The sequence below is a fragment of the Gorilla gorilla genome, chromosome 9 (assembly GCF_029281585.2).
Source record: "Gorilla gorilla gorilla isolate KB3781 chromosome 9, NHGRI_mGorGor1-v2.1_pri, whole genome shotgun sequence".
NCBI classification, from domain to species: domain Eukaryota; kingdom Metazoa; phylum Chordata; class Mammalia; order Primates; family Hominidae; genus Gorilla; species Gorilla gorilla.
Window position 1 is genome coordinate 26,325,368 of NC_073233.2, and position 12,133 is coordinate 26,337,500.

Below are 12,133 nucleotides of genomic sequence, written 5' to 3' on the forward strand. Positions count from 1 at the left end.
GAGTGACAGATTGCAGTATGTGATCTTCCCCTAATTTTTCTTTTTATCTCCATGTCTCCGCTGTACCAGGCCTTAAGAGCTCAGAAACCCTGAGATGCTGTCAATCGGCTGAGGGGAAGAGACTGTGCAGCCAGTAGTGCTTGACTATGCACTCTTTGGTGTCAAATCAAATGGGGTCGGTCGCTAATGAAAATTCCTTATCAGGGTGACATGTCTTTATATTCAAGCAGTAGAAATCACACGTGACTATGTTGAATTTTTTTTTATGGAGACACTGAATAATAAATAGCATGAGGTTGAATTTAACTTACCCACAGCCAGTCCTTTGAAATGACAGTGAATGGTAGGACTATTTAGAAATGGACATTTACATAACTATTTGATCAATTGCTTAGTTCTTCCTCTTACTTATGCAAATAGGTGGGTTTTCCTATGGTGTGTGGTATGTACAGAGCATTACAGTTGAGAAATGCATCTTGCATGATAGAATTGAAGGAACCACACACACCTGCTTATCATCCTGCTCATGAATTCCTTCTATAGCTTACTGATGACTCATCTTTCAGCCTCTGCTTGAATATTTCTTGGACAAAATGTTGTTCCTTCATAAGGCAGCCCTTTATTTTTTTTGCTGTTGTTGACGGCTTCAACAGTTAATGGAGTTCTTTATTCTTACATTTCCAATCGCCGGATATAATTCATCCTTCTGAAGCCCCAGTTTTCATTCTTTTTCATGTTGTAACATATCCCTTAAGGTTTCTTTATTTCCAAGTAAAAATCCTGGATTTTTTCCATGGTCCTTTTGTAACACTTTGATATCCTCCAAACTCAGTCATATTTGGTCACAATGCAATGCTCTCCCAATCATGACTAGTGGCTTGAGGTAGAGCCCTCCTTGGCAAAGTCCAGATCGCTACAGGTAGACACTAAAGTTTTAAGACCTCTCCATATCTGTGAGCTGAAAGCTCCCTGCTGTTTCCACTGGAGCTCGATTGTGTTTTTATTGTGTTCAGGCTGTGAGTTAGTGGGTAAATCCTACATTCAGGTCATTGTCAGAGGAGGCATAATTGGCAGTTCAGAACGTGATCACCTAAGCATGTCAGGTGGGTTACTGTTTTGTGTTCCTATATTGCCCTTGGGATCTGATGTAGAGCCCTGGAGGAAGGCAAATATTTCCCAGCACGACCCACAAGAGGGAAACAGGACACTCATATTTACTGAGCCCTCATTTTGTGCTATGTGCCATATCATCTGACTCTCACCCTAACCCTTCTAGCGAGAGGTTTTTATGTCCACTTTACAAATGAGATCCAGAGAGGATAAGTGACTTGTCCAGGGTCAAGTGGCTAATAAGCAGCATTGCCACAATTTAAATATTTATCTGTGGATAACTGAAGTCCATGCTTTTCCTACAACCCCGTACTGACCAAACATGTGTTGTATAATGAACATTTCTTAGACCTCTATAAATTGTGTGGGGGTTACCAAAAGGAAAGATGAGACACCATTCCCAACTCAAAGATCTTTGACTTTCTGTCTGGGTGCAGTAGCTATACCTGTAATCCCAGCACTTTGGGAGGCCAAGGTGAGAGGATCGCTTGAGGCCAGGAGTTTGAGACTAGCCTGGGCAACACATAGAAAACCTCATCTCTGCAAAGAAAACAAATTAGCCAGGCATGGTGGTGCATCTCTGTAGCCCTAGCTGCATGGGAGGCTGAGGTGGGAGGATCTCCTGAGCCCAGGAGTTTGAGGCTGCATTGAGCTGTGATCACAGCACTGCACTCCAGCCTGAGCAACAGAGCAAGACCCTGTCTCTAAAAAATAAAATAGTTGAATTTCTAATGGAGGGTTAAGACCAGCAACAGTATGTCATTAATAGAGTGATGGATAAGTAAATATGGCTATTATATTTTGTGCGTGTGGTTAAGGTAATCAGTTGAGGTAATTTGAAAACCTATGCCTAGACTTAGCTTCATAATCAATATTTTCTAAAGGGCCTAGAGCTAACCTAAGAATCAATATTTTTTTAACAGGCTTATATACATAAAATGTGGCCAAATTGGCAGTAAAAGATTTCACTGATGGCCCAGAAGGTAGATGCAGTTACATTCCTCCAAAGTCATTAGGGGAAGGTATAATAGACATTCATCTTTGCTTTTGTTTAAAAACACATACATATATATGTATTTTAAAGCACTGGGAGGGAAATGCAAGTTTGACCACTTTTCAGATAAGAGAAAAATGCCTTCCAAATTTCTTTGGGTTAAAAGGTGGAAGGAGAAATTGGAAAGCACTTGCATTTTCAAGTAAATTTCCTCCATGAAATCATGGGTATATCATTTACTCCATCCCAGCCTCCAGGCACCACCATGCCAAGAACGACCTAAGGAAGTTGTCATCTGTCTCAGAAGAAAAGTTAATTCTGTTATATTTCTTAGCTGCCTTGTCCCCTGTTAATGGCAATTGTTGGAAGTTCAACTTGGTGTCTGATGTCAATTCTACTTGCTGCTGCTTGATGTCTAATGTAAATTCTGCTTGTGCTATGTTCTAGATGGAGATTTCTTTGAAAATATTGCTCAACACTTGAAAATAGTCCTAGGCTTTTAAAGACCCATGATTGTGCTTCCTCAGTCTTCTCAGCTCTCCCTAAAATTACTCTGAGGGAGAAAATATATAATTCTATTAATCATTATTGTAGTTATTGCACCTCTCCTCTTCCCTTTGTAAGGCTAAAAGAAACGGAACTAGGCCGTGTGCGGTGGCTCACGCCTGTAATCCCAGCACTTTGGGAAGCCAAGGTGGGTGGATCACCTGAAGCCAGGAGTTCAAGACCAGCCTGGCCAACATGGTGAAACCCTGTATCTACTAACAACAAAAAAAGATTTAGCCGGGTGTGGTGGCGGGCGCCTGTTATCCCAGCTACTCAGGAGGCTGAGGCAGAAGAATCGCTTCAACTGAGGAGGTGGAGGTTGCAGTGAGCTGAGATCGTGCCACTGCACTCCAGCCTGGGCGACAGAGCAAGACTCTGTCTGAAAGAAAGAAAGAAAGAAAGAAAGAAAGAAAGAAAGAAAGAAAGAAAGAAAGAAGGAAGGAAGGAAGGAAGGAAGGAAGGAAGGAAGGAAGGAAGGAAGGAAGGAAGGAAGGAAGGAAGGAAGGAACAGAATTGCCAGAGAAGGCAAAACAAGACTGCACTGTGTCCTAGCTTGTGTGTGGCATATTTCTCATGGTACACTAGTGCCAGCTCAGCTCAAATGCTGCTCAGCCATGTGTCTTGTGGAAAGTTTTGCCCAGGGAATGGAATACTGTGGTCCTGACAAAGAGGAACCCAGCTGTCTGTTTTCTTTCCTTTTCTTTTCTTCTCTTTTCTTTTGCTTTCCTTTCCTTTTCTTCTCTTTCTTTCTTTTCTCTTCTTCCCCTTTCCCCTTTCCTCTTTCCCCTTTCCCCTTTCCTTTCCCTTCCTTTCCATTCCGTTCCATTTCTTTTCTTTCCCTTTCCCTTTCCCTTTCCATTTCCATTTCCATTTCCATTTTCCTTTCCTTTCCTTTCCTTTCCTCTCTTTCTTCTTTCTTTTTCTTTTTCCTTTCCTTTTCTCTTTTCTTTCCTTTCCTTTCCTTTTCTCTTTTCTTCTCTTCTCTCTTTTTTCTCTTTCTTTCTTTCTTCCTTTCTTTCTGTCTCCCTTCCCTTCCCTTTCTTTCCTTTCCTTCCTTCTTTTCTTTCTTGGCTGGCTGGCTTTCTGTCTGTCTTTTCTTGCTTGCTTGCTTGCTTGCTTTCTTGCCTTCTTGTCTTTCTGTCTTGCTTGTCTTTCTTTCCTCCTTTCCTTCTTTCCTTTCTTTCCTTCCCTTTCCTTCCCTTCCCTTCCCTTCCCTTCCTTTCCCTGCCTTTCTCCCCTCCTCTTTTCCTCCCTTCACTCTCTGTTACCCAGGCTGGATTGCAATGGCACAATCTCGGCTGACTGCAACCTCTGCCTTCTAAACTAAAGACATCGTCCAACCTTAGCCTCCAGAGTAGCTGGCACTACAGGTGTATGCCATCAGCCAGGGTTTTGCCATGTTTCCCAGGCTAGTCTTGAACTCCTGGGCTCAAGCGATCTGCCCACTTTGGCTTCCTAAATGCTGGGATTATAGGCGTGAGCCACTGCACCTGACCCCCAGCTGTTTCTTACAGGCTCCCTGCTCTAGAGCACCAGCTGGCTTGTGTTGAGTGCTTATGGTGGGCACTGTGCTAAGGGATCTCCAGGCCTGATCCCAGTTTGTCTCCACAAATGTCCTTTGCGGTCAGTACTACCACTGCGTTCCTTTTAGAAAAGTGAAGTCTGAAGGATAGAGAGGACCAGCACCTTCCCCACAGTCACACAGCCAGTAAGTAGAGGAGCTTGAATTTGAGGTGACATAATACATCTAACAAGGAAGAAGGCAACCTTTCTCTGTATAAATATTTGTGATTAACAGGTGCAGATCTTCTAGCTACTGCAAGCTATGCTTGCACAGTAGGGCCTAAGATAGCTGCATATATCACCAATAGGTGAGAAAACAAAATGCTTCACTCATTTTTGCATGGGTAGAAAATGACTACCTGGTTGGACCTAACCTGAGCATGTCTCTGTTGGAGACACTGTGGAAATGTGTTTACATCTCAGACTAGGCACTTGGCTGCTGCCACATGCTAGACTTCACCTATTTAAGGAGGCACCTGAAGGAAGAATCTCCCTGGACTTCACACTTCCTTTGGGCTTCCATTCACACTTCCATTCAATCATTCATTCATTGTCAAATCCTTATTAAGCACCCACAGCAAGGCACGTGCTGAGCATGGAATATGGTTATGGTCATAGACATGGATGCTGCCCTTATGAAGCTCATGGTTGGTCAGAGAATTAAACTAGTCTTAACCCTCATCTTTCTAGGGGAAGATCCTGAGGCTCGGCGGCTGCGGACAGTGAAGAACATCGCTGATCTGCGGCAGAATTTGGAGGAAACCATGTCCAGTTTAAGGGGAACTCAGGTTACACACAGGTATCTGCAGTGTGAATTACTTTACTGAACTACCTGGTATCCTAATTTTCTCCTGTGTTTGTTCATACCAGTAGCAAAGCGATTTGGTTATAATGGATCATAGCCTTGCTTTCCAAATGTGCCGGAATTCACAAAGAATGCCATACGACATGCAGAAGAGAGTTATAGGAAATAAAAAATTAGTATAGACAGATGTTTCCCAAAAGCAGAAGGTTGCTAAATCCATTCAACAAAGGATACTGTAGACCAGCTCTATTTAAATTTCACTTTACTTGCATTTTCTATAACTGTCTGGTGCTGTGGAAATGAGCAGGTGAACTATATTTGACCTGTGTGATAAACTGAATAGCTTGAATTCCTACCCAATCTTCTGATATGCAGCACTCTGTAATATTGTTAGTCATGCACGTACATAAAACATGTAAGGAAATATTTATAAAAGCTTATGATCATGTTTTAACTCTGATTTAGTTGGATGAAATCTAGTATTACATTGGAAACATCAGGTGCTTTCATTGTTGAACAAGAAGTTGAAGAGGATGCAACCCTGGGTGGGATGTCTTTTGTGATTTGGGCAGGAGGAGGTTTTATAGTTGTAGAAATCAAGGAAAGTTCTTGTTGTCCCCACTGAGCTCCCAGGGAGTCTCCTTTGCTTCTCCAATTTCAGTTTCTTTGATAAGTGGCTATGGCAAGGAAACCACAGGGCTTCCCCACTGTCAGCAGTTTTGGAAGATTGGGGTTAACCACTGTGGGTTCCATCTCCAATAGGACCGAGGCCCAAAACAAGGGGTCCAATCTGAGAAAAATAAGGTCACTTCCAAGATCAGAGGAAAACAAAAACAGCTTAAGGGACCAAATTGGCTCTTCCAGAGGAGAGTAAACTCGGGGGTTTGGGGGTGGTACCCTCTTAAACCTTTAGGTATCTGAATGAAGGGGAGTCAGATACTGGATCTTGTGACTCTACCATTAGGTGTGAAACATCCCTTTTTCCACCGTCGTCACTGACACTGACTTAATGTTGGCATAGCAGTTTGACAGTGGGATGGTAATTATGACAGGAGGGAAGACTTCAGTGGTTTCTTCTGCAGGGAAGAATCTCATTCTCTGCTCAGTGAGGAAATTCCAGTTTTCCTGTGAAGGTACAGACGATAGTCTTGACTGGGCTGCAAGAAACTGCAGCGCTGTGAAAACAGTGGAAGACAGACTCTGCCAAGAGATTGAGCTCATCCTTGGGCAGATTCTGGTCCATGTAACTTGATTGAAGAGGGAACTCAAGCCCAGGCATTTACCAATCTTTCCAGGCTTTTTGGATGAAATATGAGAAAAGCAAAAGTCCGGGGGAAGTGAACTTTAGAGGGTTAGAAAATTAGAACTGTGTCCACTGCTCAGTTGGGAGGGAGCTGAGGATGTAAAATGTGGTATTAGGAACTCCCAGTGGGTGGAGAATCCCACTCTTAGGAAAAGAGGGCTGTGATGCAACATCCTAGAATGAATGGGCAAGCAGGAACCTTCGTGCCCCATCCTAATCAGTTCAGCATTTTCTAGTATTTTCTTTCCCAGATTGGAAAGAAAATTCTTATTTTTTGGGGGGAGGGCGGCGGGGGATGGAGTCTCACTCTCTGTCGCCAGGCTGGAGTGCAGTGACGCAATCTCAGCTCACTGCAACCTCAGCCTCCTGGGTTCAAGCGATTCTCCTGCCTCAGCCTCCCGAGTAGCTGGGACTATAGGCACATGCCACCATGCCCAGCTAATTTTTGTATTTTTAGTAGAGATGGGGTTTCACCATGTTGGCCAGGATGGTCTTGATCTCTTGACTTCATGATCCGCCCTCCTCAGCCTCCCAAAGTGCTAGGATTACAGGCACTGCATCTGGCCTGGAAAGTGAGCCACTGCATCTGGCCTGGAAAGAAAATTCTAGTAGTTGAGGTCATTTAATTAAAGTAATTCATTTCTTGTACCATGTTTTAGCAGGGAAAGTCTCCGGTAGGCTTTTCAGAATGTTATGTAGATGTGTAGCTTTCCTTTCTCATTTTGAGCAGAGGAAGCACATCAGGTGGTACATGGGGGCTGGCTGTTTTATCCTATTTTATATATGAGGATTATTTCATAATTCTAAATAATTAAAGAACATATAAACTGTGAAGGATACTAGGTACCTTTGAGTCTAATCAGGTTGGTTTTGTTTCTAGCACATTGGAAACCACGTTTGACACCAATGTCACCACGGAGATGAGTGGCCGTAGCATACTCAGCTTGACAGGGAGGCCCACACCTCTGTCCTGGAGACTGGGCCAGTCCAGCCCTCGGCTCCAAGCAGGAGACGCCCCCTCAATGGGCAATGGGTACCCCCCTCGAGCCAACGCCAGCCGCTTCATCAACACTGAGTCAGGTCGCTATGTGTACTCCGCCCCTCTGAGAAGGCAGCTGGCCTCCCGGGGCAGTAGTGTCTGCCATGTGGACGTCTCAGACAAGGCAGGAGATGAGATGGACCTGGAAGGCATCAGCATGGACGCCCCCGGCTACATGAGCGATGGGGATGTTCTGAGCAAGAACATCCGGACCGATGACATTACAAGCGGGTAAGTACCCGGGGCCGCCCTTTCTCCCAGAGAGAAAGAGGGCTTGGCACCTGGCTTCTCTTTTGTAGGGCTCTATTTGAGTCTTCTGGAGGAGGTCAAACTGCCCACCTGAGTTTCTGCTGTCCATATCAAAGGCTGTGTGACATGGAGGGAAACGCTGCTCGGCTGTGAGTCTGAAGGCCTGGGTAGTCCAGGCTTGGCCAGTAAATCACAACAGAGTAATACCTGAAAACAAACCATGTCGCATCAGTCCCTTAAACCAAACCTTGCACTGAGGATGGACTACTTGCAGGTTAGACGGCCTCCCCGGGCCTATGAGATCTGGCCTGTACCTGCCTCTTAGATCTCATCTTCCTCTCTCCTACCTATTTCCCTGCTGCAGCTGTCCCTTCCAGTCTTCAATCTTGTCAAGCTCTTTCCGGCCTCACGGCCTTGCACTCTGTTTCTCAGCCTGGATTCTGCTTCCCAGATCTTTGCATGGTTGGTCCTTCTTGCTGCTCAGCTGACACCTCCTTGGAGGGGCCCTCCTTGACCATGCAATTTGAAGTAGCTGTGTGTCCTGCCTCCTGCCCTAGGCATCTCCACCACTCTGTGGCAGGCTCCTTTGGAAGATTATCACTATTCGAAATTAGCCTGATTATGTGTATATCCTCTGTTGCCTCCCGGCCCCCTCCTACTTGCAGCAGTAAGTACCATAAAGCAAGGACTTGTCTTGCGTGTTCACCGCAGAATCCCCAGTGTGTTGTGTATAATAGGAGCTCATAAATATTGCTAAATCAATGAACATGTGAATCAGTGAATGAATGAACAAACCCAGCCTCCCTGTTTCTCCGTGTGCTCATATATGAAGTGAAGGGGAGTGATGAGATGATGTCTAAGGAACCTTTCAGGTGGAGCCTGCCATGACTGTATAGCACGAGGCCCGGCTGGTAACTTGTTCATGCTCCCCTCTCAGATCACCCTGCAGACTTAAGGTGCAGTGAGTTATTTCACTTGCCTGGGACTTCTTCCTTCATCTGTTAACATGACTTGCCCAGAAGTTCTCCAAGATCTTTTCCACCTTGAATGTTCTAGCTGTTAAAGTTACGGATAAGAAAAAGCAGAAATACTAATTGTGCCACTCATTTCCATGAAAATAATGATCAAGAACCCAATGCGTGAGTCAGTATTTTTATAATTTAAATAATAGCTAACTCTCCTATATGCCAAACACAGTGCTAGGTGCTTTACTTTTATACTCTCTTGTTCTATCTCCATAGCAATCCTTTGAGGTAGATGATATCATAGTCCCCATTTTAGAGATGAGGAAAGTGAAGTCCAGGAAGGTTAAATAACTTGCCCAAGGGCTTGCAGCTATTAGGGACAGAGCGTAATAGTGTACCATCTTGCCAACATTTTATTGCTGTATTGAAATACTACAACTACTAGAGTTTATTTCAAAATTAATTTGATTTTCCTCTGTTCTACCTCTGTGACTAGAAGTGTTCTTTTATTTCATTAAAAGCTGAGGCATAGAGGTGCTTTGGTTTTCAGCCTGTTACTTTTAGAACTATCTTGGGTAGTGAGATCTTTGAAAACAGGATCCACCAAACCTTTTGCAGGGGCAAAAGGAAAATTTCCCCTTTACCCTCTGAAGGTTCACTGGAAAATCAGCTCACAAAAGGCAGATTCATTGGAGAAAGGACATACAAATTTACTTAATGTATATACACAGAAGCCTTCAGAATGAATACCCAAAGATATAGGGGAGATTGTCCAATTTTATGCTTAGGTTCTACAAAGTATGGGCAGCTGTGTAGAAATATGATTGGGCAAAAAAGGTGTGATCTAATGCTAGTAGATGGAGTGGGGAAACCAAGCAAGGTTCTTCTTGGCCCTTCTGAGAAGCATTCCTGCCTTCTGGGTATGGGGCAGAGCCCTCTCTGTAATGGAGGTTTCTACAATCAAACAAGGTGGGTCAGATAATTTCCTTATGCCCAGGCTTCACACAGAAAGGAAGAGGAAAAATTAGAATAATGTTTGGAGGTTTTATGACTGGCTTTGGGGAAAAAGGGTTCTGATTTCTATGGCCTACCTAGGGGCAGAGGGATTCTAGTTTCTATGGCTGGCCTCAGGGGAAATAGGATTGAGAGACCAGAGGGCAGAAAAAGGTCAGAGAAAAACTTTCGCTTCTGAGGCCTTTATTTTGTAGTGTTTTCTGAGCCCCAACACCTTACAGTACAACAAATTTCTGCTGCCTGGAATGGCTGGCGCAATTAATGGAGTGAGAAATTAAATGACCTGGTCAACTTAGAGCATCCTTTTTTTTCTAGTTTTCCATAAACATGAAAAACAATAGCATACACCTATTACTACAACTGAATTTCACATAATGTAATCTTTGTATTATTGTTTAGAAGACTTTTAGTATCTAGCATGGACTCAGATTTATTATTATCAATTCCCATTTTCATATACTACCAAACAAATTGTGGCTTGTTTTGAGGTTTTTGTATCCTGTAATAAAGAGTTGATTTTATTGTCGAACCAGTCTTTCAATTCTAAAAAGATGGCCAGTGAATTCATTTTGATGTAGTGTTAATTATGTCCACAAGGTGGAGACATTGAAACACTCTAACCTGAATCTTAGTGATAGCCGATTGAGAAACTCCTGGTTTCTTTAACCATCCAAACCAGAGCCTTTACCTTTGCTTAAAAGCACCGATGTTTACATTTCACTTCCAGCTTTGCCAAGCTTACGTTTTAGCGTGTGTGATAGCACTTAGAGCAAGTGTAGATAAGAAGTTCAGAAATGTAAGCAAAGCACCCAATTACTGAAACTGGAGAACTTTGGTCTGGTTTCTCTTCCTGTTCCTTTTAATGTAGAAATGTACCCTCAGCATGAGGAGAGGTAGCCCAGATGGAACCTAATGCTCCTTCTAGTTGTAGCATTCTAGAACACTTGTTAAGCATGTCTCCCCACTCTGTGGAAATGCATGTGAATTTCTGCTTTGAGGCCAAGTTACCAGTTTGTGTTTACACGCAGAGTTCAGGGCAAGACACTTAATGTCTTTTCTACTCATCATATTCTTCCTATAAACTGGCAAGGTTGTAAATATTGAAAGGCTGGTTATTCTGTGCTTCAGAATGTGCTGAATAAGGCATTGTTGAGGCAGTTGATGTAGTGAAAGGGAAATAGGCTGGGATATCATATTGGGCAGACCAGGGCTTAAACCCTCCCCGACCTCTTGCCAGCTCTGTGACATTAGGCATGTCATTTGACTTCCCTGAGCTTTGAAGTGCTACAATTAATATGGTTTTTAAACCTTCAGCTGGATTTCTGTTTGCAGTTATATCTGATAAAGATCAAAATCCCAGTCGGGGTCTAGATGCCTTATCTCCCTCAAACATCCAGGCGCTTGGAAACAATGAAACGATTAAAGCTTTTGTCCAGATGTTTATTTGGCTTAGTAGAAATGTAGCCTTGATGTATGAGTAATATATCAATCTGTACAGAGGCTCTTTGAGGAAAGTTCTTGTAAAAGTTTATAGCAAGTTTATTTAGAAAATCTGATATGGAAGTAAATTCTGGTTTCTAAAAACCTAAGACCTCTGTTTTTAAAGTGATGCTGTACTTCGGCTTGGCATAACAGCTATTTTTTGATGCCTCTAGTTCATTTTCTGTACTGGTGTGTGCATGCGCACCTGTGTGTATCCTTCAGTTCTCCCTATGGTAGGGCTGAAATTACTTTATTACCGTATTACCATGTAGTTTAGCTAAGAATTAAGGGCACATGCCTTTTACACTCTGTGTGTGTGTGTGTTCTTATATTGTGCCTGGTATATACCAGGCATGTCTAAGTACTTTACAGGTTGTTATCTGATCTCACTCATCCCTTTTATTGGATTGATAAACTGGGCATTGGCTGTAGTGGGGAGGAAATTAAAATAACAGATGAAATTTCTCTTACTAGGTTTTGATCTGTGAAGTCAATCTTCTACTCATATTCTAAAAATTCAAAGTGCCATATGGTACAGAATAAAATTAAAGGGGCAGACTCCACGTCCATATGTTTGAAATGATTTTTTTTTTCTTTTCAAAGGAGGCACTGAGTTGTGTAATGTTCCAAAGTATAAGTAGATATCCCTTTATGGACAAAAAAATGACCCTTTAAATATAACATCAGAAGTTTCTCCCTCTCAGAACCTTTGATGGCTTCCCATTGCCTGTGGGAACAGATCTGAATGCCTTAACTGACTGTGGAGGCTCTTCATGGCCTCTGCCTCATCTGCCTTCGCTGACTTACCCCCGGCCACATTTCCCTTCACACACTCCAGACTTCCCACTGCTCTAGGCTACCTGCCACCACCAAAAGCTGGTTCCTGCATTTGCAAAGCCCTGCCTCTGGTTCCTGCATTTGCAAAGCCCTCCCTCCTGGGACATGCTGCTTTCTTCCTGGAATTCCTTTCCCCTCATGCCCATCTGACTAATCCTGAAGAAAATGTCTCCCCTGTGATGTCCTCTGGGATTCCCCCAGTCAGAGTTAGCTCAGTCTCACGTGT

The 12,133-nt window shown here is 43.3% G+C and overlaps 1 protein-coding gene across 9 annotated transcripts in view; it reads left to right on the forward strand.

The window, feature by feature from the left end:
- The window catches only part of NAV2 (neuron navigator 2), a 775,852-nt gene that overhangs the window by 595,529 nt on the left and 168,190 nt on the right, over window positions 1–12,133 (forward strand). For all 9 annotated transcript variants that reach the window (XR_008669893.2, XM_055356422.2, XM_063711041.1 and 6 more), the window contains 2 exons: window positions 4,904–5,012; window positions 7,202–7,591. Coding sequence is in view for 8 of the 9 variants with exons in the window: in XM_055356422.2 (XP_055212397.2) it covers window positions 4,904–5,012; window positions 7,202–7,591 (499 nt within the window). In the remaining variant the exon portion in view is untranslated. The remainder of the gene's footprint in view (window positions 1–4,903; window positions 5,013–7,201; window positions 7,592–12,133) is intronic.